The 23,272-nt window shown below is 41.8% G+C and overlaps 1 protein-coding gene across 2 annotated transcripts in view; it reads left to right on the top strand.

Annotated features, from left to right (window-relative positions):
- Positions 1-23,272, top strand: part of FLT1 (fms related receptor tyrosine kinase 1) — a 96,458-nt gene that overhangs the window by 18,948 nt on the left and 54,238 nt on the right. For both annotated transcript variants that reach the window (XM_075592190.1, XM_075592191.1), the window contains exons 3-8: positions 353-588; positions 5,073-5,197; positions 11,359-11,533; positions 11,623-11,759; positions 22,062-22,239; positions 22,755-22,872. In XM_075592190.1, the coding sequence (XP_075448305.1) occupies positions 353-588; positions 5,073-5,197; positions 11,359-11,533; positions 11,623-11,759; positions 22,062-22,239; positions 22,755-22,872 (969 nt within the window). The remainder of the gene's footprint in view (positions 1-352; positions 589-5,072; positions 5,198-11,358; positions 11,534-11,622; positions 11,760-22,061; positions 22,240-22,754; positions 22,873-23,272) is intronic.

The following is a 23,272-nucleotide window of genomic DNA, read 5'->3' on the forward strand; positions in this document are numbered from 1 at the left end:
CATTGGCGAAATGAATGATGTCAAGTTCACACAAATCTATTCAATGGCCACCTTGAAAGGGTTAAAGCCTTCTTAAATAAAACAAACTTTCAGAACCAGAGGATAACAATAACAATGTAAGGTCCACAGTACAACTATACTATAGCACAAATATATTACTACACAACTAAAGTACAGCACAACTATACTAGAAGACCCATTAGTTCATAAATCATTTTTTTTTAATGTACAGTATGACTGGACAGAGTTGCTGTTTGTAGTATCCCTGCATATTTAACTACTTTTCTGTCAGAAGAGCCTGAAACAAGTTGCAAAATATCGAACAAGTCTCTTACTTGTCTATGTTTTGCAGGGGTGGGAAAAAAAATGTCTGGATTTTACCTGCCACTCTAAGCAAGGACAGCAGAAGGCTGGACATTACAGAGAAAGCGTGCGAACGGCATGGAAAGACAGTTTGCAGTGGGAGCCTGACCTTGAGCGGAGCTCAAGCAAGTGACACTGGATTTTACAGCTGCCAGTATTCCTTCTCATTGCCAACTGCTCCAAAAAAGAAAAATGTAGCGAGTTCTATCTATATATTTATTACAGGTAAGAACGAACCACTTTCTATAGTTTGAAGGGGGACCGATCATTTTAAGACGTACTTCTAAAATACTAAAAAGTATGTGAGGGGTAATTTGGAGTTGAAATCTACACCAGGTCATACAGTACTTGAACTTGGAATATTTTTTGCCGAAAAATGCAGCTCTCACAGCTACTGTGTGATGCTTGATCTTTATTGGATCGGTTTCCTTTAACAGTGAAGTACTTTCTGCGTTGAAAGAGTCACTCAGTAGTAATGTCACTGCCTTTGAAGTGGGTGAATCTAGTTCCTCTCCGAGTGTCAACTGTGCTTGCGTATTTAGGGCAAATTCCCTTTATCTTCCCGCATCTCAGGCAAGGCATTAAAATTAGATCATTAGGTCTTCTGGGCAGGGGATGGTTTGCCTATCAATTCTATATACTACGCTGCGTACACTGTCACTGCTATGGAAGAATACACATATTATTGTTGGTTGCTAATTATATCCCTTTACAAAGTCAACATTTCTGAAATGAACTGTTTGATGTATGGCAATTATTTTCTCTTTTCTGATTGCATCCGTGTGAGATTAAAGAGAGCTGTTAATCGATTATCATACATTTAATAAAGATTGCTAGCTAGATAGGTTTACTCCCACTCAATGATACAAACATTTATAAATAACATGACAAATGTTCTTTCAATCAGATGAAAGAAGTTCTGATCTGTTAAAGTCACTTTGACATATATAGAATGAGGCCCTTTGTTGCAATAGCTTAGAGGTTTTTTTTCTTATTTACAGCTCACCTGAAACTAATAGCAAAGCAACTGAATCAGGCACACAACACTATTGTTCAACACCTACAGTACACGAAGGACCAGAAGCTGGTTAGAAACACATGAGTTTTGAAACTTTGAGTATACAATGATTTATTGATGATTTGTGCAAGAACCATAACACTTTAGAAAAAGGGCATTAGTTTATTTTAGTGTGTTTATATGACTTTGAAATGACTGAAAGCTGGGTAAGAGTCTGATGGTGAGAGGTAGGGAATTCCAGAGAGAGAGTGCAGCACAGGAGAAGTGTTGTGAGAGGAGGTGATAAGGCAAGAGGAAAGGCGGATGTCGTGGGCAGAGCATAGGGGTCATTTAGGTATATAGTTGGGGATGAGTGCTGAGATAAAAGAGGGACAGCATAAAGAGCTTTGTAAGTCAGAGCTAGGGTTTTACATTTGATTCTGGAGGCTATGGGAAGCCAGTGTAGGGATTTGCATAGTGGAGCAGCAGAAGTATAGCGGTGAGGGAGGTAGATGAGTCTGGCGGCAGCATTTTGTATGGATTGGATTTGGGACAGGCAGACATGGGGAATGCCAACTAGGAGAAGGCTGCAGTAGTCAAGGTGGGACAGGATCAGTAAGTGAATTAGAATTTTAGTTGCGGTATGGGTGAGAAAGGGGTGTATCCTGATACTAATTTGGAATGTGTAGATGGCCGGACTTTGTGAGGGACTGAATGCGAGGAAGGAAGGAGAGATCAGCGTCAAAGACGACCCCTACAAAGCAGGCTGAGGTATTGATGAGAATGGGATTTGTGCCGAAAATGTCTAAGATAGTGTACCCGAGTACTCCTTTTATATTGTAAAATATAAACAATGATTGAGATATGAAATAAAAATAACAAAGAATATTGTTCCATTAAATATGAAGTGTATTTAAAGATATTTTATCAGTGAGATACATCAGTTATACTGTAGTAGTATTCTCAATGCAGATAATATGGGTATAGTAAAGCATTTTTTCCTATTTACTGTTCTCCATTTAACCGTGGAATGCATAAGGTTAATGCTCCCCCCCTCAAATTGTGGAGTAATGCTGCAAAGTAAATGAATGCTAACCCTACGGCCCATTATTACTAAGCATTGCTATTTCATAAGACAGGGAGGGAAGACACCTTGTGACTATGACACCTATATGACACAATATGATATTTATGGCTTTAAGGTGTCTTTCAGCTACAGAAGGTATCTTAGGGAATAGAATGGCCTAGTAAATAGAAGCCAATATATTATGTCAAGCAATACACTGCAAATATTAATTATCCCCATACCAAAGCACATACTTCAGTGATCTTTAAAAAGAAACTTGGTGCAATATCCAATATTTTTGTGCTTCCATATAATAAATTACTCCAAATGCATGATTACTAATACATACAGTAATTCATTGATAATTCATTTACACGGAAACTTAGATTCAACAAAGGGAGTTCCTCTTTTCCGAGCTATTGTTTCCTTGTTGAAGTGGTGGCTAAATTACAGTCCTTGGCTGAACTTTTGTACCCCTATTTTATCCCTTGGCACTGTTGTCTTCCTGTGGGCCAGACATCCCCTCTGGAAGTCTCTATGGATAAGGAAGTAAAGAATTGGGGAGGATACGTGTGTGAAGTGTTATCCTACTGGCTTGTATTGGCTAAGCGCATATGCAGGTTTTGATGAACTTTAGGTAAAACTTGATGAGAAAATGCTACTGGAAACCCCACTTGACTTCTGATCATTTGGCTGTTGTAGTGGAAGGATGCAGATTCTTTATATCTTGACATCTTCATATCTGATGGCGTCTACTGTTCCTGCACCAAGTTCTTCTGGTTGTGTGTATTCATTTAAATAAATATAGAATTCTTACTGGATAAAATTATCTCTGTCCCTACACTTGTTTAGATATGGCACAGAACTAACCCAATTTACGAAAGTAGAAGATGAGTTCTTAAGACTCCATTGACATTTTTATGTTAGCATTACTTTAGGGAACATTTCTGATAGACTTTTATGTGATACAGTAAGCCAAAATAAGCATTGACCTAACTTTTCCCCACTCACGTGCACTGACAGTAATAGCTGGCTGCAAATCACTGTATTTATGGCCTACATGTATCTTGAATTTCCCATTGCCAGATTTCAATATGATGTTTCATTACAGTATGGGGCCCTATCTGCAGCTCATTAAGCATCAGGAACGTGTATACGCCAAAGATCCAAGGCTTCAATACTACAATTATTTTGTTTTTTCGATTGATTTATTAATGATGGTCTGAAACTTCATATTAAAAGTATTTTCCCATACTGTCATTAAACAAAGGATATTGAGTTGAGAGCTGAGTGGTCTTTGGAAGAATTGGAATTTGGCATCAGAGAGTGGTGACAGTGTGTCTGCAGGCAGAGACTTCAGAGCAATTCTTCCTCAACCTTGTAGTGATATCTGTGGTTGAATACAGGAAATTTCTCTGCAACACTTGAAACTTTTGGAAATTGTTTCTTAATTTCATGACATGAATGAATATGCCCTAAGGGAGTAGTAATCAGTTTCACAGATGTAAAAAACTAGTGACCTTTTCACGCATCTACAGTACCAGCCCTGTAAAACAAATTGCTTATTTTTCCGTAACACTGCTAAAGTTTATTTCCTCAAAACACATTGGAATTATAATTTTATAAAGAACAACATTTTACTTTGTACGTATTTTGGTGATATTAGTACTGTACCATGGATACTATTGCTTGTGTTATTTGGTAGAGAATTATACACCTTTTTTCATAAGGTCTTGATGTATTTTTGATGGATAATTGATTTAAAAAACAAAACAATTCTCCAGTTGAAAAAGAATGGAACTCTATCATCCTGTTTAATAGCTATGATTAATTTTTGAGGACCATACTGACGAAACATCCCAAAACTTTTTTTCGGAGAGATTTAAAAAGATAATGCGTGACATGCATTGGCGTAACTTTTTTTTGAGGAATGTAAAAACAATACATTGAACTTATTATTTTGTAGTCTTCCCCATAAATACTCCCCATAAATACAATGAGTTTGCTAGTATGGTGAAGAGAAATAGATTAAAAATAGCTATTGTAACTGAGGCCCAGATCAACAAAAGGTTGCTAAACTTCTGCCCACCGCAACTCTCGTTCACATGCATGGGAGTAAGAAGAAAGAAACCCCTAGGGAGGTTTGACTGTGATTTGCTTCTGTTGCACCGAGGATGGACTTTATGTCCCTTTTCTGCTACTTGGGAGTAAAAACATGCTAAAGCTTAGCACCCTTTTGTGGCTCTGGGCTTGATAAGGAGGGAGAGGACAGTGGTGAGTAACAGAGCTGAAGTAATAGAGCCGAGGAAGGGGATCAATCCAGGAGCAACCATATGAAGGTATGGTTGTCATAGGTCCAGTGGAGGGAATCTCTCAATTCCTCCTCCAAATCCCTGATGAATTATCCCCTTAAGCTTCACATGGTTTGCCTGACTCATAATACATGATTGTGAATCAATTTCTTAGTATCTTAAGCCTTCAATACTATTTATTTCTAGCATGATCATACTAATATGTGAATAAACTGTATATTATAAAAGCAATGAATAATTAACAACATTGTCAAATTAGTTTCAGTGGGATTGAAGGTGGTTCTGTTTTGTTTTAACTAAGTGTCAAGCTTTTATAATCTCTCCCTTTTCACAGATGCAGGCCGTCCATTTGTAGAGATGCATAGTGACATACCAGAGATAGTTGTCATATCTGAAGGAAAGGAGCTGGTTATTCCTTGTCGGGTGACATCTCCAAACATTACTGTTACTTTTATAAAGGTAAGCAAAAAACCCAGCACAGATTGCCTACGTTTATTAGAAAGGTTAAAATAGCATTGGTGCACTTAGTAGGGTACTTTCATGGTAATGTTTCACCTGGCCTCCTGATGCATTGTTAAAGCTTGAACGACCACTTGAAAGGTTCCTACGGATCCTAGAAGACACTATCGCCTTTGTTACAGCTAAAATCAGATTCAATTGCCATAAGGAAACACAGAGAGGAGGACATAGGGGAGGGCTCTTGTTAGAGATGTGCAAAATGGTCACACAAGTTTTCAAAACTTTCAAATATTGAGCTTCCGTTGAATTGGACAAAAATGATGGCGAGAAAGACAGGGGGGCAATTTATTCAGCCGAGATATTTTGGGGAATTATTATTTTATTTTCACGTAGATTTGCATCTTGCTACAATCATTACACCCTTATCACATGTTCAAACTCTACTAAATCGTTTTTTCGTGTTTTGACGCTCTTTGTTTTCGGCTCTGCGACGCTGTTCGATATGCAAATGTTTGCATGCAAATGCGACAAACTCCCAAAATGACCTATTTGCAGGCTATTAGTTAACATCTGAGATTGCGTATCACGCCTTATCTTTCTCTCACTCACTCGTTCGTTCGCTCTCCCTCTCCAGATAAATCCCTATTTCCTCTCCCTGAGGGAGTCATATTATGGCCTACATCTTATGTAGAGATAATGTGATTGAAGACAGCGATACTGACAGATTTCTATCCCTTCAAATTGCATGCTGAGTTTGCATTGACAATATTGGAGATGAATGGACAGGGCCCTTAAGATGGTTTCACAGTGGTTAAAATTTTTCTTAAAGTCTCATTGTCAAAGAGGCCAGGAACCCAACGTGCTCGAAACACCGGCAGCAACAAAGAGTTTAGTAAGTTGATAGGCAAATATGACTTCTTTAGCAGTAATATGTGGCCAATACTGAAGATACATTTCTCATCTTCAGTCCCATGGATGCTTTGTGTTGTCCACATAACTTTGATGTAAGAAGCTAATGTTCTTGTTCCTTAAGTGATGAACTCTGCAGCTGGCAGAACAGCTCAGAGTCATTAGGTCTGTATCCTGTGTTGACAGGATTTCAGAAGTTTTCATTTTTAGTCACGTTTCTCACATCCTAGTCACATCAGCTGCATGTTCCGTTCACTTGGTACATCCCTTCAAGGGCTAGATCCACAAAACGCTGTTAAATCAGGACTCATAATGTGTTGTTACCTAAAACAGGAACGGACGTTATGTTCCCTGAGTTAACATGGGATCCTCAAAGCTACTTATATACAAACACAGTGTCTGAACTACATCTCATTTGCAGAGACTTAACGACACATTATTGTAGTGTAACGGGTATTCCCCCCCACCCAATCGCATATAGTGTGTGTGTACGGGGAACCTAATGTTACCTGGTGTGGTGCATTATACCTGTCAAGCTCACAGGAGGCCTGAGCCTCCGCTAGTGAGAACCTGGGGTGAATCTCTGGAACGTTCTCGTCGGTCAGCGCCTCCACCTATGTAGGATTCTATAGGAATGTAGAATGGGCCTAGCATAGGAACCCACCCAGAAACCACATACACCAGGGTTATGGCTAAAAGGTTTACTGAACGAGCAAATAACACCACATCACATCATATTGTATAGCAACACAACACAGAGTATCATACTTTCACAGTGCAAAATCATCAGTATGCACAACGATATATATGCCACCCTCAGCCACTAGCTGGCAGCTATAACCTTGCCCCTAACTGGGCTATAACCTCCTTACACAGTATCCCCAAAGTCCTTGTACCCAAAGTCCCAAGAGTCCCACAACCCCATCCACGTGTGGAACAGCGCTGCCCACTAAGATGAAGTGTATAGGTGGTGCACTTGGTGACTTGGATAATACCTGCCCGGTGCTCCTGCTACCGGGTGCGCAGATGACCTTTGCTTGGAATCCCTTGCTCCAGGAGATGATCCAAGATGCCTCCACCTCAACGGTGGGTGGCTCCCGCATGGAGTGATCCACCTTTATAATGTATCTTATCTCTGCTAACGCAGAGGATGTATTACCTTCACAGCAATTGCCAGGATAGTCACGGTTCCTGGCTGGACCCTCACTTGTCTAGGTTCTACAGGACCCTGTCCCTAGTCTAAGGGGAGTCCCTGTAGTAACCACAAGCTGAGGTGAGTAGGGCCTAGCTGGGGGCTAAAGGGAGACTTCTGGCCTAGTGCAGGAGGCTACTTTCCTCCCTGCACAATCACACCCTCCCCTCTCTGTGTCCCAGCTCCTAACTGACAATCCCTGTCTTCACACAACATTGTTGCAACTTTGCAGCATGAGAATCTGTCAGCCTTATTGGCTGTCTGGCTGCCTGTGACCAGGGTGAAAGTGCAGTCCCCGGAGGCCTTGGTGGCTCTCTTTAACATTGGGGCCTCGTGCGCGCTGTGTAATGGCCGCCGCCGCTGCTAACTGCGCATGTGCGAACTGGGGGATGTCCCTGACTATGGAGCGCCTCTTCTCACTCCCTGTAATGGCTGCCGTAGCGCATCTAGGGCTATACTGCACGTGCACGAGCTTCCGCGTATGCGCAAACGCACACAAAATGGCGGTGCCCTGTAGCTGATGTCGGCGGAAGCCTCCGGTGACGCGATCACCCCTGCAACTGCCCTCACGCTGTCGCAGGTGAGAGAGAGAGGACCGAATGTCTGGGGAGCCAGAGGGGACCTGGCTACATTAGCATAATGTGTTACCTTCACTCTTTTAGTGTGATGTTATGCTAGACTTGGCTTTTGGGGTTTTGCTGAAGTAGAGAGAGGAGAGGGAAATTATGTTGGGAAATAATGCTATGTTATTTTAATCATGGAAGGAAAAAAGCACAGAAGCGCACCAAGGTTGAAGAAACATGTATTCACAAATACAATAATAATGCAAGCTGTAACTTACATGTAAGTAATATTGGTAGTCCAGTAGAAAATAAACAGTCAGGGCTCCGTTTTTATCACTGGTCTGCTCCAAAGGTCTGGGGGTGGGTCCTGGGTTAGTATGTGTCCGTCCCGCGCGCTGGGACACACTGACACTACAATGTTCCTGCACCGCTTCCGGGTGTCGCGTCTCACTGCGTCACTCGTATCTAGCATTCCTCCCTGTTGCCACACCTCCGTAAACCTCTCAATGAAGCTAGCTATGTGTACTAAGTACACAGAGCTTTTCAAAAGCAGCCAAATAACAGATTGCCCATGTTGCGGAGTTAGCTTAGTCTCAAACGGGCAATCTGTTATGAGACGCGACACCCGGAAGCGATGCAGGAACATTGTAGTGTCAGTGTGTCCCAGCGCGCGGGACGGACACATACTAACCCAGGACCCACCCCCAGACCTTTGGAGCAGACCAGTGATAAAAACGGAGCCCTGACTGTTTATTTTCTACTGGACTACCAATATTACATACATGTAAGTTACAGCTTGCGTTTTTATTGTATTTGTGAATACATGTTTCTTCAACCTTGGTGCGCTTCTGTGCTTTTTTCCTTCTGTGGCTGGTCCGCTGGTGGAGTATTCCTTTCGGTGGACGCTGCTGGAGGAGGGTTGCCTCCACGCAACAGGAGCTGCAAGAGGAAGGAGTAAAGATCACTATAGGAAGCTTGAGCGCAGATTGACTATTTTCTGACTTATTTTAATCATGCTTAACTGTGGCGTTACACCCATCCAGACATCGCAAAAGCCCTATCTCATTGTCTAGACAGGAGTAATGCCAAGTTAAGGTACAAATTACATAGCGTAACGTTCAGCTCCCGTGTTCACCTTAACATACACTGGCGACACAGTTTATTACACTGCGGCCAGATCCGCAAGCCGGGAGATTTCCCGGCTTGCTAGTGGCCGCCCCTCGGCGTGCCGCGCGTCATAGACGCGCGGTCACGCGTCTTCGGGAGCGTGCGCCCCCTGCACGCGCGTCCAGGGGCTCCCCGAGGGAGCCCTGGTGTCCCGCGATCGCGGGACAGCGGCAGGGGGTTCCGGGGGACCCGGCGGACCCGGCAGCGGTAGGGAGAGCGCCCCGATCGGAGGGCGCTCTTCCGCTGCTTCGGCGCGCGCCCGTCACTCTCGGCCGCGCGCCAGGCTACTGCTGCGGCACAGAACGGGCAAATGCTCGAATAAACTGTGCCGCAGCAGTACTTTAGTGAACATGAAGTGTTATGATGATACCTCATTTGCATACAATTTGCATATCATTATCACTAATGTCTGTTACAGTTAACCCTACGCTCTTTACTGGAGAAAACACTGTTAGTGTTAACACGACGTTAAGTTAGGTTAATGCCACGTTAAGTGACTTAGCAGAAGTTTTTGAACCTGGGCCCAAGTAAGTTTGGTAATGCAGATGTACTTGTGAATGCAGAGCAACGGAGTAACATTTTCCCAAAATAGTAACACTGGAAAGCAGTGAAATAATTTGTGTAATCTTTGGGTGCGCAACAGCTACAGCGATGACATGATCATAAAGCATCAGATCAGCTGCTTGTTTGTTTGTCCTACATGCGGCAAGCAGTCCATGGGGCAAACTAAAAGGTGGCTGCGAGGTCTGGTCTCTTGAGAGGATGTTGTGGCTTTCTAATGATGATCCGTGGCCATGTTTGTAGCTCTGCTGCCAATATTTTGGGGGGTTTTGTATCAAAACCGGCACAAAAATATGACAAATATCGTAGGTATCGGGAAGGCTCTGGATGTCTGGGGATGATAGAAAAACTCCAAGGAACGCTGCCATTCAGGTAGAACAAATCCCTACTCCCCCCCCCCCCAGAAAATGGGGGAATTGCTGCTTTCATTTTCCAGTAGTAAATACAATCAGTGTTGACATGGTTGATAAAAAAAAGCTCCCCTGTTCAGAACATATGACATACACCTTCATGAAACTGATATCCGCAGCTTCAGGTTTCTTACCTTCTCAATCACTACCAGTCTTAAACTCTGAGTGCCCTGTGCAGAAGATTGCACTTAGAAGTATATACAAGCTCTAAGAATAGAATTTGTTGTTCCTTTTGTGGACATACGTGCAATTGTTTGCATGAAAAGCTTGCTGATTGGAAAGATTAGAGGCAGAGACCAGCAGACGACTCCCTTTAGCTGATGTATATATTTATACATATGGGAAGTGGAGTCCTCTTAGGATATGCTAAATTTATAGCAAGATCTTCAGACTACCATGTCTGCTGAACTCTTGCACTGCTATAGAAACTGCTTTCTGGAGAGAATAAGAGCACATCACTCTTCACTTTTTCTATGAGCAGCTCATTAAGAGCCTATCGTGCATGAACTTCAATGTTTCCCGTTTCTTTTCATTACTCTCTATAGTAGTAGTCACAGCAGAAATATATATTTTGTTCATTCATTGATCAATTCAGTTGTCAATTAAAATATTAATTGATAGTTGTTCTACAAACAGAGAACTTTTCATTATTATTTGTATTGTTATATGTGATATAATTTATATTGGTTTGCATTCATATATTTTTTAAATGTATATGTACGTTAGTATTTATCCACTGAATTGTTGATTAGATAATTGGTAAATTATTCAGAAAAGTATATGTATTAGTTTCCTTAGTTGTATATATTCAATATGCATGTGCACTTTTTTAGTATTTAATGCACTTTAATATTCTTTAGGTTGTTATTATGTGAGTATGCACTTTAGTATTTTATGCACTGTATACAGTAATTAGCTAAGTAATTAGGATTTTTGTATTTCCTAGTACTTTATTGCATCCATGATTAGCATCTAATGGGTTAAACAAGCTGTTTGGGGTTGTTGCTCATCACATCTGCTCTGGCAAAGCGACATGATGTCATGAAATGTACATGTATGTTTTATCCTCACCATATATTTGTGATCCATGAATACACCTACTCTCTACTGAAGACTGCCAGCTTGATCCATAATCTTCTGTTTCGAAGTAGCACAAATGGTCAATCATCTTTAATGAAAGCAACTGACACAGCAGTTATAATACATGGAGAATCCAATACAGTATGTCAATGTAAAAGCTTAAATACACAATGGAGATACCAAGTAGGCGCGTATAAATAAAATGCACTTTCTCTTTATCATTGCATCCCTACTTTTTATTTTTGAGTTTTACTTATCAATTTCTTCCATAAATTTTAGAACTACGTGTACAGCAATGAAATACTTACTCCTGATGGAAAAAACATTATTTGGGACAATAAAAGAGGCTTCATCATTCCAAAACCCACATACAAATTTATTGATTTATTGAGCTGCGAGACCACCATCAATGGATTTGTTCACAGAACAAATTATTTTGCAAACAGACAACAATGTGAGTATCATTTTATCCATATAATATGAAGTTGTTATGTCATTGTTGTTCTCTTTAAAACATCATTGTTGTTTACTTACTATTTGCAGCCAATACAATCCACAATTTGCAGCTAAACGTGTCGAGCACTGTCAGATTGTTGAGGGGAGATGCCCTTTTCATTAACTGCGCTGTTACAACTGAGTTGAATTCAAGAGTTGAAATGCAATGGAAATATCCTGGAGAGGTGAGTTACCACTGGCTTTGTCACAGAGGTACTGTAGTTGTATGATAAGTAGAGATGGGCTGAAGGTGTAGCTCAGTAGTAATATCACTGCCTTTTAATCCTTTAAATCCCAATGTCAGCTGTCCTTGTGACCTTGGGCACGTTCTCTTTATCTCCCTATGCCTCAGGCACCAAATTTAGATTGTAAGCTCTACTGAGCAGGAACTCCCTGTGTCTGAAAACTTCTATGTACAGCGCTTTGTACACTGTTGGTGCTATATAAGGAAAACTATTAATAGGAGATGCGCCTTAGCTCTGGTGTTTTGGTTTTGCCTAAAGTCTTTTGGTTGTAGGTCCTAGCTCTGTATTCTGATGATTTTGCTTTACTTCCTTCAAATGTATACAGTAGCATCAACGTCTGCAGTCCTTGTCGATCCACTGCGGGATGAAGGCCTTTTGTGCATGTGTGACAGCTTCATATTGAATAGGTGTTAACTTATGGGTCTTCCGGAGTCCCGGCCATACAACTGGGGCAAATCTCCAACAAAACCCATCCCAATAAATTTAGCAAAACATTCCATTTAAATCGAATGATGTTTGTCTAATAAAACGTCTAAGAATAGATAATATATATCATTTTATTATCATAATAAGTAAACAAATGATGGCAGTGTAGACTTGTTTCTGAATAGTATTTTGTTAAAAATGTATTATTCAGAGCATGTTTCATTAGGAATTGTATAATGAGATGCAAACCTCATTTATGTACATTGTATATTAAACTTGCTGATATAACCGGCGTTGCCCGGGCGTGGAAGGGCAGGGGGCATGGTAGGGGGAGGGAGGGAAGGGGAAAATTGCAGGGGGAGGGAGGGCAGGGGGCAAAGGGCAGGGGGAGGGAGGGCAGGGGGCAAAGGGCGGGGGGCAAAGGGCAGGGAGGGCAGGGGGCGGGAGGGCAGGGGGCAAAGGGCAGGGGGAGGGAGGGCAGGGGGCAAAGGGCAGGGGAGGGAGGGCAGGGGCAAAGGGCAGGGGGAGGGAGGGCAGGGGGGGCAGGGGGGGCAGGGGGCAAAGGGCAGGAGGGCAGGGGGGCAGGGAGGGTAGGGGGGCAAAGGGCAGGATGAGTCAGGGACGCGTTAAATAAGCCATTCCCCTGCGTTTACTCACCTTGCACACGGTCGCGCTCCTCTTCCTACGGGTACCGGCCGCCCTCCTCTTCCACCTCGGGCTCCTCAGCGGAGAGGCTGAGACGTTCCGGTGAGGAGGTGCTGTGCCTTTCGCGGGGAGAGGCGGAGACAGCCGGAGAAGCGCCCTCGGGGACGGGGAGCGGCCTATGTGAGGGCAGAGCCGCACAGTGCGTGCTCTGTGTGTGTGTGTGGGGGGGGGGGGGGGGAGGACAGGGGGCAAAGAGATCCGTGGGGATGTGAGAGCGCCGGTGTGTGAGTGTGTGAGTGTGTGAGTGTCTGTGTGTGTGTGTGACCTTTGGCCCGTCACTCCGCCTCAGGCCAATGAGAGGTGTGCGGGGGCGGGCGGGCGGGCCAAGGGAGCCATCTCATTGGCCTGAGGCGGAGTGACAGGCCAAAGGTCCAATGTGATTGCCGCTAGGGACACAGGGAGACACATACAGACACAGACACATAGAACACTTTGAGAAATATATAGTAGATTAAAAGCATAAGAAGTCTTAATGACCTCAAATCAGCAGAACTTTTGTAGCAAACAATATTAATATCAGCTGCATTGGGCTTCTGGATCTGGTAGTAAATGTCATCCTAGTCAATGGTATACACTGCATCGTGGCTTGATGAATCCTAATTCATTCCTTTCTTTCCTAGTGATATGTATCATGTTTATTTAACCCTTTGAGTGCCCCAGGACATAGTCACTGCATCATTGGGACTGGCACTCTGGGGGGGCCCCAGGACCAGGGAAAGATTGCAGGCACATAGCGGCCCTGGCATTCCTGCAGTAGCCCTACTCCTGCAGCGTCACGGCATCATTGATGGTGCGGCATCATGTGATATTGTGTTGTCATGGCGATGCATTGCCATGTGACATCACATTGTCATGGCTACGCGTCACTGTGACGTTGCAGCATCATTTGATGGGTTGCCATAACAACGTGACGCTGCAGGAGGAGATGCCACTCCGAAGAAGGTAAGGCCCCATGCTGTCACCCGGCAATCAGTTTAATTCTTGTGAGGAAGAGCGCAGGCCTCTGTTATCAAGACCCCTTACGTGCACCCCTCTCTCTCTTCCCCCCTTACATGCTGCCTTCTCTTCCCCCCCCCCTCTCTCTGTTCTGCTCACTCACTCACTCACACAGACCCCCCCCAACAATCTTACCTTAGGGTGAGAAGGTCTCTTTAATGCTGCTCCGGTCCACTGCTGGTCCGGTGGACTATGCAGCTCCCTCCTCTGGTCAGGGCACTGACAGGAGGAGTGAGAATATGAGACAGTGTCCACCGGGCTGCTGTATGGGGAGCCACAGCACCTGCTCGCCAGAGAAACCCTGATCGCCTATAACCCTGATATGCCCAGAACGTAGTGACGATGTTATGCTCAAAGAGCTTTTTTTCCTGAGTTTGATAGTGTCCTGTGTTCCCATGGAGCAGAAGGAGGATTCTTGCTCTTCCATTTCTTCCAAAATGGCCACCACTGTCACGTGACCACACTGTGCCAGAGGGGCCGTGGCACTTGGGCAAAAATACCCCTCTGACTCTCAATGGGTTCATGCAGGAATTGAATCCATTTTTCCAACAGATTTTGTTACAGAATTTAATCTGGGAGTTGACCTGTGTTACTTTTAGCTCATCCAATAGGAAGTCTTAGTCATCCCTCTGATGATGCTGCAGCTTCCTGTCTTGTAGGCCTGAAGAACCCTCAAGACTTTGTGGCCATTTTAATTTCTCTAAAGGGAGAGAAAACACAGGCAACTAAAAAAAAAAAAAAAGCGTGTTTCAGCTCCTAAGGACCACCTGGTTTGAATTCTGTGGAGAAAAAAATAAACAAATGAATAGGTAAAAAATAAAAAAAATGAACAGGTGATATTTCTGCTTTTAAAATGCTCCAATTGTTCGATGCTCTGAATTGTGAATGAACAATAATTCCATAGTCACCCGGAGTGTTATTGTGATTTCTAACAGTGTTCTGTTGGTTTAAAGAACAAAACAAGAATTAGGGGGTTAAATTCTTCTCATACTTTGCATTCAGTTGTTCGGATAGTCATTGATTTGGCAGTGAAAGAACATACAAGTAAGAAACGATTTACATTAGAAATACGTTTAACTGGTTGGACGTCTGCACTTTTCCCACAAAAATAAGGGAGATGCATGAAATCTTTTAATTGTTTACAACATTCGTACTGGGTTTGCTGATATGACAGAAATCCGTCATGCTAGAACAGACGGGACCTGTCTTCTAACATAAAAAGTCTTTCAGTAAGCATTCTTTCTCAGCACATGTATTCCAAGGCTGGCAGACAGCAAGGCACCCCATCCAGTTTGTTCAGAAGAGTCATTATAATCCCGTTAGCCAGCATCTCATTTGTCAGGTGACTGATCTGCTATACAGAGTTTATTTTTACCATAGGAAGCTTTATTGAAAAGTTTTATATATGTGTATTCTTTAAAAAAAAATCATATTTATACACAGGTGTATTTTGAAATAAATACAAATATATGTAGAGATAGTTTTATATTTCATAAGTTACTGAGCGCACATTATTTGTGCTGTTTTTGTTTCTTTACAGTATGGGTGTTGCCATGTGTAAGGCCGCGGGCATGGTCAGCGCTGAGCCGCGCTGAGCCGCGCTCACGCTTACCAGTGAGCCCCTGCAGCCGCAATGAGAGCGGCTTTAGCAATGGCTCGCGCACACTTCCGCAGGCGTGCGGAGGTGGAGGAGACAGTCAGATTTAAATTTGCGCGCTGAGGGGAGCGGAGGGCCGGTCACGTGAGCGGTTTGCCCAATGAGGGCGAACCAGCTCCATGACGTCACAGCACTGGCCCGTCCCCAGACACGCCCCCGGACGGCGTGCGGACTAAAGCCAGGGAAAGCTTTCCCTCAGCCTCCACGCGCCTCCAGTCCCTATGGACTAGGCCTAAGACAAAAAGGTAGGGATGTGTGTTTACTTGACCAATTCCTAAAACAAAAATATAAAAGAAAGGACCTTAAAATTCTAGAGATAGGCCAAAAAATGGAAGCATAGTGGTACCAGTGTATCAGATACATAAACATCTAATCTTCTAAAAATCTCAATGCATCCAAAAAGAAACACTACGTGGAAAATACTGGAAAATGCAAAACGAAGAAATGGCTTATCCGATGCAGGACAGTATCTGATAAAGGGGTTTGCCCCCCGAAAAGTCCTGTTTGTACCTTATTAGGGTTACTGCCAATCTGTTCAGATTTAGCTATGTTTTGCTGCTAATACATTGACTTCACATTAGTACGGCCTTTCATGTCAGCATAGTTGTGGTTGTGGTTGAAGACTTGGGAGTCTCTGGGGTTTATTTATCAACATCACCCAGCTGCAAACCAGAGGGCACCACTGATGCAAAAAAACTGGACCAGATTTATCAAAGCACAAAAATAAACATTGGAGGCTGTGCATCAGTTTCCCAGCAAAAGAATTTGGGCAAAACGTGCAAAGAAAGAAGCACCAGATTTATCAAAGAGTAAAATCCAATCGGAAGGAATTGAGATGTTTTTCTTTGATAAATCTGGTGCTATTTTTGTCTACTACTTTTTTCTTTGCTATAAACCCTTATTGCTTTCTTTTGATATATTCAATGCTGTTTACGTGTTCCAGTTGTACCCAGGTTATGCAGTTGGGGGACTTTGAGAAATAGACTCGTGTGAAACAGGGCACAAACAGAGTTAGATTTTAAGCTACTACCGAGAGGTACTTCTATATAATATATAGCATTGGTGGCCAACTTCAGTCCTCAAGGGCTACCAACAAGTCAGGTTTTCAGGATATCCCTGCTTCTGAAACAAAATATGATCGAGTGGACTACCGCTTGCTATGAAAAGAAATTGGGGAACTCACCAGAATTGAAGGTTAAAAAAGTCTTTAATGAAAACTACATAAAATGACAAAACTCCTCCTCCCACATGTTTCACGCCCACTATGGCGCTTTGTCAAGGAGTGTGCACTGGAAGGCAACAGTGCAATTATATACCTATCCCACAACACAAATTTAGCTGCTGGTAATTATCTAAATGACACATCTATACATGTAATTAGATCAGATTTAAATGATAAAGGTCAGCATTGTCATTCATAAGCAAAAAAGAGCAAAAGAGAGAAAGAAAAAGAAACCAACAGAAAAAATACCATAGATGTATCATAACGAACTTGATCAATATTGTATCTAATAAAACAATGATCAAGAATGAATAAAGTAATTAAGAAAACTATTGCATGCAGTAATGAAGTCTCATGAATAACAAATCAAAATATAAGACTTCATTACTACATGCAATAGTTTTCTTAATTACTTTATTCATTCTTGATCATTGTTTTATTAGATACAATATTGATCAAGTTCGTTATGATACATCTATGGTATTTTTTCTGTTGGTTTCTTTTTCTTTCTCTCTTTTGCTCTTTTTTGCTTATGAATGACAATGCTGACCTTTATCATTTAAATCTGATCTAATTACATGTATAGATGTGTCACTTAGATAATTACCAGCAGCTGAATTTGTGTTGTGGGATAGGTATATAATTGCACTGTTGTCTTCCAGTGCACACTCCTTGACAAAGCGCCAAAGTGGGCGTGAAACATGTGGGAGGAGGAGTTTTGTCATTTTATGTTGTTTTCATTAAAGACTTTTTTAACCTTCAATTCTGGTGAGTTCCCCAACTTCTTTTCATATTAAGCGGTAGGCCACTCGATCATTTTTAGTTTCTGTTGCTGCCTGGATCGGAGGACACCATCGGTTTCACCATTGTTGTGGGAGGAATGGATTAGTGGTGACACCTTGTGAGCGTGCGGCTCTACACCACTTCATTTGGAAGGAGACGGGGGTAAGGTGAAGCTTCTCAGGGGGTCACACAGCCTGGTGGGAATCCAACCTCTCTGTAAGTACCCCGCTACTTATACCTTGCTTAACCCCTTCGTTTTTCTCCCCTCTCCCTGCATCTATACTTATATGTACCGGACATTGCCATTATCAATTTAAAAGACTGTTATTTGATTTCACTTACCTTTTTGCTTTTGGAGCTGATATTCGTTTTTTTTTTTGCTCTATCCCTGCTTCTGCACAGGTGTTGCAGTCGAAGACTGAGGCACTGATTGGGCCAACTGTGCTGAAGTAGGGATATCCTGAAAACCTGACCTCTCGGTAGCCCTTGAGACTGGAGTTGGCCACCCCTGGTATATAGTATAGAGCCAGTTGTTTATGTCGTTTTTAGCCGAGAATCCCCATTGACTTCAATAGAGATTTGTGGCCGAAATGGTCCAAACGGCTGTTTCGGACTATATAGAATAAGGACCCAGGAAAGGTATTTTCATTTTGCTTGTCGAAGCTTCAAGATATCAATAATGTCTGTTAAGAGATGGTAAACAATGCACATTATAATCTGATGTATGTCTCTTGCTAAGGATTGTTATCAAACATAAGAAACTTAATTACAGGCCTCTTCTATTTAGAACATCCATAAGTGTAAAACAATGAAAATTGTTGAAAGTACAGTCATTTTTATGTTTCTCCCTTTATCTTATTGTGTATATATATACAAAAGAATGCTGGGTGCACACGAGCATAAAGCCTTAAATAAAAAATATACTTAACAGAGATTCAGGTGCTCACAGATAGACAGGGAACACCAGCCCGTCCAGTAGATATACAAAAAAACAGAAATTCCGCAGCACACACATTAGAAAAAGGTAATGTAATAGCACTAAATCATCAGGCAATCAAACATGCTCCAGAGCAACGTACGTTTCAGACCATAAGGACCATATGGTCCTTTCTCAAGTTCAAGTTTATATATACAGCTCCACCCCGTTATAGCGCGGTCCTCTGGGGCCACCCGATCCGACCGCGCTACAACCGGGGAAGCGCTAATTTTAAAAAAAATGGCTGCCGCGCGCCGATCGGGAGGAGGGGGGAGAAGGGAGGACGGGGGAGAAGGGAGGAGGGGGGAAGAGGTGGAGTGAGGCGCCGGCAGCCCTACACGTCCCCTAGCAGCCACCATACTTCTCCCAGCATTCCCCGCACTCCCCTCAGCAGCTCCGCACCATCCAACCACCGATCCCCTCACCAATCCTCCAGCCTCGCACCGATCCCCACACCAATCCCCCAGCCTCGCACCGATCCCCCCCCCAGCCTCGCGCCGATCCCCCCCAGCCTTGCGCCGATCCCCGCACCAATCCCCCAGCCTCGCACCGATTCTCCCCCCCCCAGCCTCACACCGATCCCCGCCAGCAGCCCCACGATGCTCCAGCAGCTGACACCAAAGGTAGGGGGTGGGGTTGTGTGTGCTGTGTGTGCAGTGTGTTGTGAGTGTGTGCAGTGTGCTGTGAGTGTGTGCAGTGTGCTGTGAATGTATGCCGTGTGCTGTGAGTGTGTGGTGTGTGCTGTGAGTGTATGCAGTGTGCTGTGAGTGTATGGTGTGTGCTGTGAGTGTGTGTAGTGTGTGTGCAAAAAAAAAACCAAACCTTTTTTTTAATTCGGGGTCCACGCTCAAACCGCGTTATAAGCGATCCGCGTTGTAGTGGATCGCGCTATAATGGGTTGATCTATATATATATATATATATATATATATATATATATATATATATACGCTTATATCGCAATGTGATTCTTTGGACCCCAAGCACCGCGTTATAACAGGGTTGAGCTGTGTATATATATATATATATATATATATATTATATATATATATATATTGTATGTTACCGGTTCCAAGAAATCAGCAGAAAGCACTCAGGTAAGGTTTATTAAATTAATTATTTGTATTGAAACAAAGCGCAAAAAAATCATATTTTTTTGTGCTTTGTTTCAATACAAATAATTAATTTAACAAAATTACTGAAGTTGATGATTTTGTGGAAGTCTGCTGATTTTGTGGAAATGGTATTGTACATTTTGATATTACTTTTATGGGACATGCACCAACCTTTATTGAAAGACTATTGGAGTGCTGGCTGCTTGGATTTCTCTATACTGTGTGTGTATATATATATATATATAAAACGCAATACATTACAACGCGAATCCGCTTATAACGCGATGCAAGCGTGGCTCTCAATTTTCGTATTTATGAATACTTTACAGTCCGATTATTGGTCTCTTAAATACTTTATTGTACAACGCGATCCGCTTATATCGCAATGTGATTCTTTGGACCCCAAGCACCACGTTATATGTTACCGGTTCCAAGAAATCAGCAGAAAGCACTCAGGTAAGTTTGTTAAATTACTTATTTGTATTGAAACAAAGCACAAAAAAATCCTATTTTTTTGTGCTTTGTTTCAATACAAATAATTAATTTAACAAACTTACTGAAGTGCTGTCTGCTATTTTGTGGAAATGGTATTGTACATTTTGATATTACTTTTATGGGACATGCACCAACCTTTATTGAAAGACTATTGGAGTGCTGGCTGCTTGGATTTCTCTATACTGTGTGTGTGTGTGTGTGTGTGTGTGTATGTATTTATATATATATATATATATATATATATATATATATATATATATATATATATATATATATATATATACAGCTCAACCCCGTTATAACGCGGTGCTTGGGGTCCAAAGAATCACATTGCGATATAAGCGGATCGCGTTGTACAATAAAGTATTTAAGAGACCAATAATCGGGCTGTAAAGTATTCATAAATACGAAAATTGAGAGCCACGCTTGCATCGCGTTATAAGCGGATCCGCGTTGTAATATATTGCGTTATAATGGGGTTGAGCTGTATGTTTAATGTGCCCAATCTCAAATGTAAATGATGACACAGTTTAATACTATGGTTTCTTGCCACTAGAGGAATGTTACATATGTATGATATTGTAAATAGGGCCATATTTACTAGGAAGATACTAAGCATTACTGCTTAGTAATTACGGCACATTGGGCCGATGCCTGTTAGATGCTTCTTTGTTGCTAGTCCTGATGTAGAGAATATCATTACATCCATCGTTTACAAAGCCTCCTAAATAAATCAATATTGTTTTATTGTGACAAACTTTCATTGGTATTATACAATAGACTACTTTATGGGGTTTATGAAAGAGTAAAAGTGGGTACTATTATACGGAAACTCCCATTCAAGTCAATGGGATAACCCCATATGAACAGACAGCCAAAACGATTTTCTGTTTTGTTTCACTGATGGAAGATAAGAAGATATTAACACATACAATATTGTATATAAGTATATGTATGTCTTTTATTAGATGCAGTGGTGTGATACAAATGCATCTTAACCTAATTCACAACATTTTTAATGGTAGGCATATGTAGATGTCCAAATTATTAGCACAGAAATAGGAAACAGAAGGGTTAATCAAACCTGGAACAGGCCAGCACTAAGGGGTAAATTGTATATACTATGAAGCTGAAGTTCTTATGGCTTTTGGTCGAAAATCCCTATTGAAGTCAATGGGAATTGTGGTCCAAAAAGGATGACCCATACTGCACCGACACACTTTATTCGAGCAAATACCCGGTATGTACCCGGCAGATACCTGGAATGCGCCGCTCCTCACCTCTGACAAGCCCCGTTGTGTTTGCCTTCCCAGCCTGGGTTCATGCCTGGCTGACGGGCGGCTGATCTGTTAAATGATAATGATTAGGATTTAATAGGCTGCAATGCTTCGCGTGTCTACCAGATGGCATAAATTCATGAATTGTAATGCAGTATATATATATATACTGTGCAGTATTGCAGCCAGCGGGAATAAAATGCTTCAATCCCTGCTTGGAAAATACCTCAATGCACTCGGGCAGAAAACAGTCACAAACCTCAATACACCCGGGTATACCCGAATTCGTGGGACTAGCCGAGCTCGAATAAAGTGTGTCGCCAGTGTAAATCACAATACCTAAAAATACTGATGATATTTTGATACCATGGACAGAAGCCATTCATGATTAAAAAGGATTCTATGAGAAACGACGCCATCTATAAGTTATCACTCGAATATACTTAAAATAACATAACAATGTATGCAATCTGTTTGCCTGGAACAAACTCCTTTCCACCACCAAATTAGGACACTTAACAGTGAAATAAGTCTACCAAAACACAATATTGCCATTTCTTTTGTAAATCTGTATTTTGTATTTTTCCCTAGAAATTTGGCAGAATTGCTTCTATAATGAAACGAATCGATCAAAGAAACCAAAATGCAAACATCTTCTACAGCGTACTAGTTATTAAGGAAGTGCGTGACATTGACCAAGGACAATATATTTGTAATGTGAAGAATGGCCCATCAATGAGATCAGTAAACACAACAGTTCGTATTCATGGTAAGAGCTTTTATTTAGGTCAACATTTTACTATGCAATGCAGTGCATCTGCTAATAGTGTTAGCCATTGACTGTATATAAGCATAAACTTTTTAAGCAAGATCACATTTACTCTTGACAAATACTTTGCATTCTGGAATCTGACTTAATTAAATGCAAAGTGCCAGTATAAAAATAATTTGGGATCTGTATCTGGAAGACCTACTGTACAGAAGCCATTTGAGTTGTGTCTTGTGGGACTACGGCTGCATGTGGTCCCAGCAAACCACCGCTAGATTAAAGAATGCAGGAGTAAGCGCATGGCAGCGAGATCAGTCTGCATTTGCAAAAGAGGTCTTTACTGTGGTCCCATAGAACATAATTCAGACTACATCTGTAAGCATATGAAAAATAGGAAATAGTACATTAACCAAAAAAGACCAAGTCCCAGATAACATTTGCTCTTCCTTTTAACATCTCTTAATTGACTTAATTTGACGTTTTATAAATAGATGTCATTTTCAATTTTCCTTTAGGTAAGGCATTCATTAATGTGAAACCCCAAATGAAAAGTGTCCTAGAGGCGGTGGCGGGCCAGACGTCATATCGTGTCTCCGTGAAAGTGAGAGCCTTCCCTTCACCTGAGGTTATTTGGTGAGTTCAAAATTGTAACTTCATTAACATTACTTGGCTCTTTTTCTCCAAAAATCCACGTAAGTAAAGTACCTAGTAACTTTGCTGCTGATCTTTTCCTAGAAAATGTTGCTTCAGATATCGCCAGCATTTCTCAGTCATAGGAAGAAGCATGAGATAACCTGTGAACTTAAGATCACAGCTAGGATCTCCCTCCACAAGCCTGAATATATCATAGAAATCAGCATCCTGCATTTACGAAAAAGTAAAAAATAAAATAAATAGTGAGTTCTTAGTAGCTTAATTTAGGCAATGGATATAATCTGTAGGCATATGTTTTATTGATGGAATACAACTGTGTACAATACTTGTATTCAAAGTGTTGAAAGAATTTTTACAACGTACACTATTGATTCCATGA

Source organism: Ascaphus truei, chromosome 3, assembly GCF_040206685.1.
Source record: "Ascaphus truei isolate aAscTru1 chromosome 3, aAscTru1.hap1, whole genome shotgun sequence".
NCBI lineage: Eukaryota > Metazoa > Chordata > Amphibia > Anura > Ascaphidae > Ascaphus > Ascaphus truei.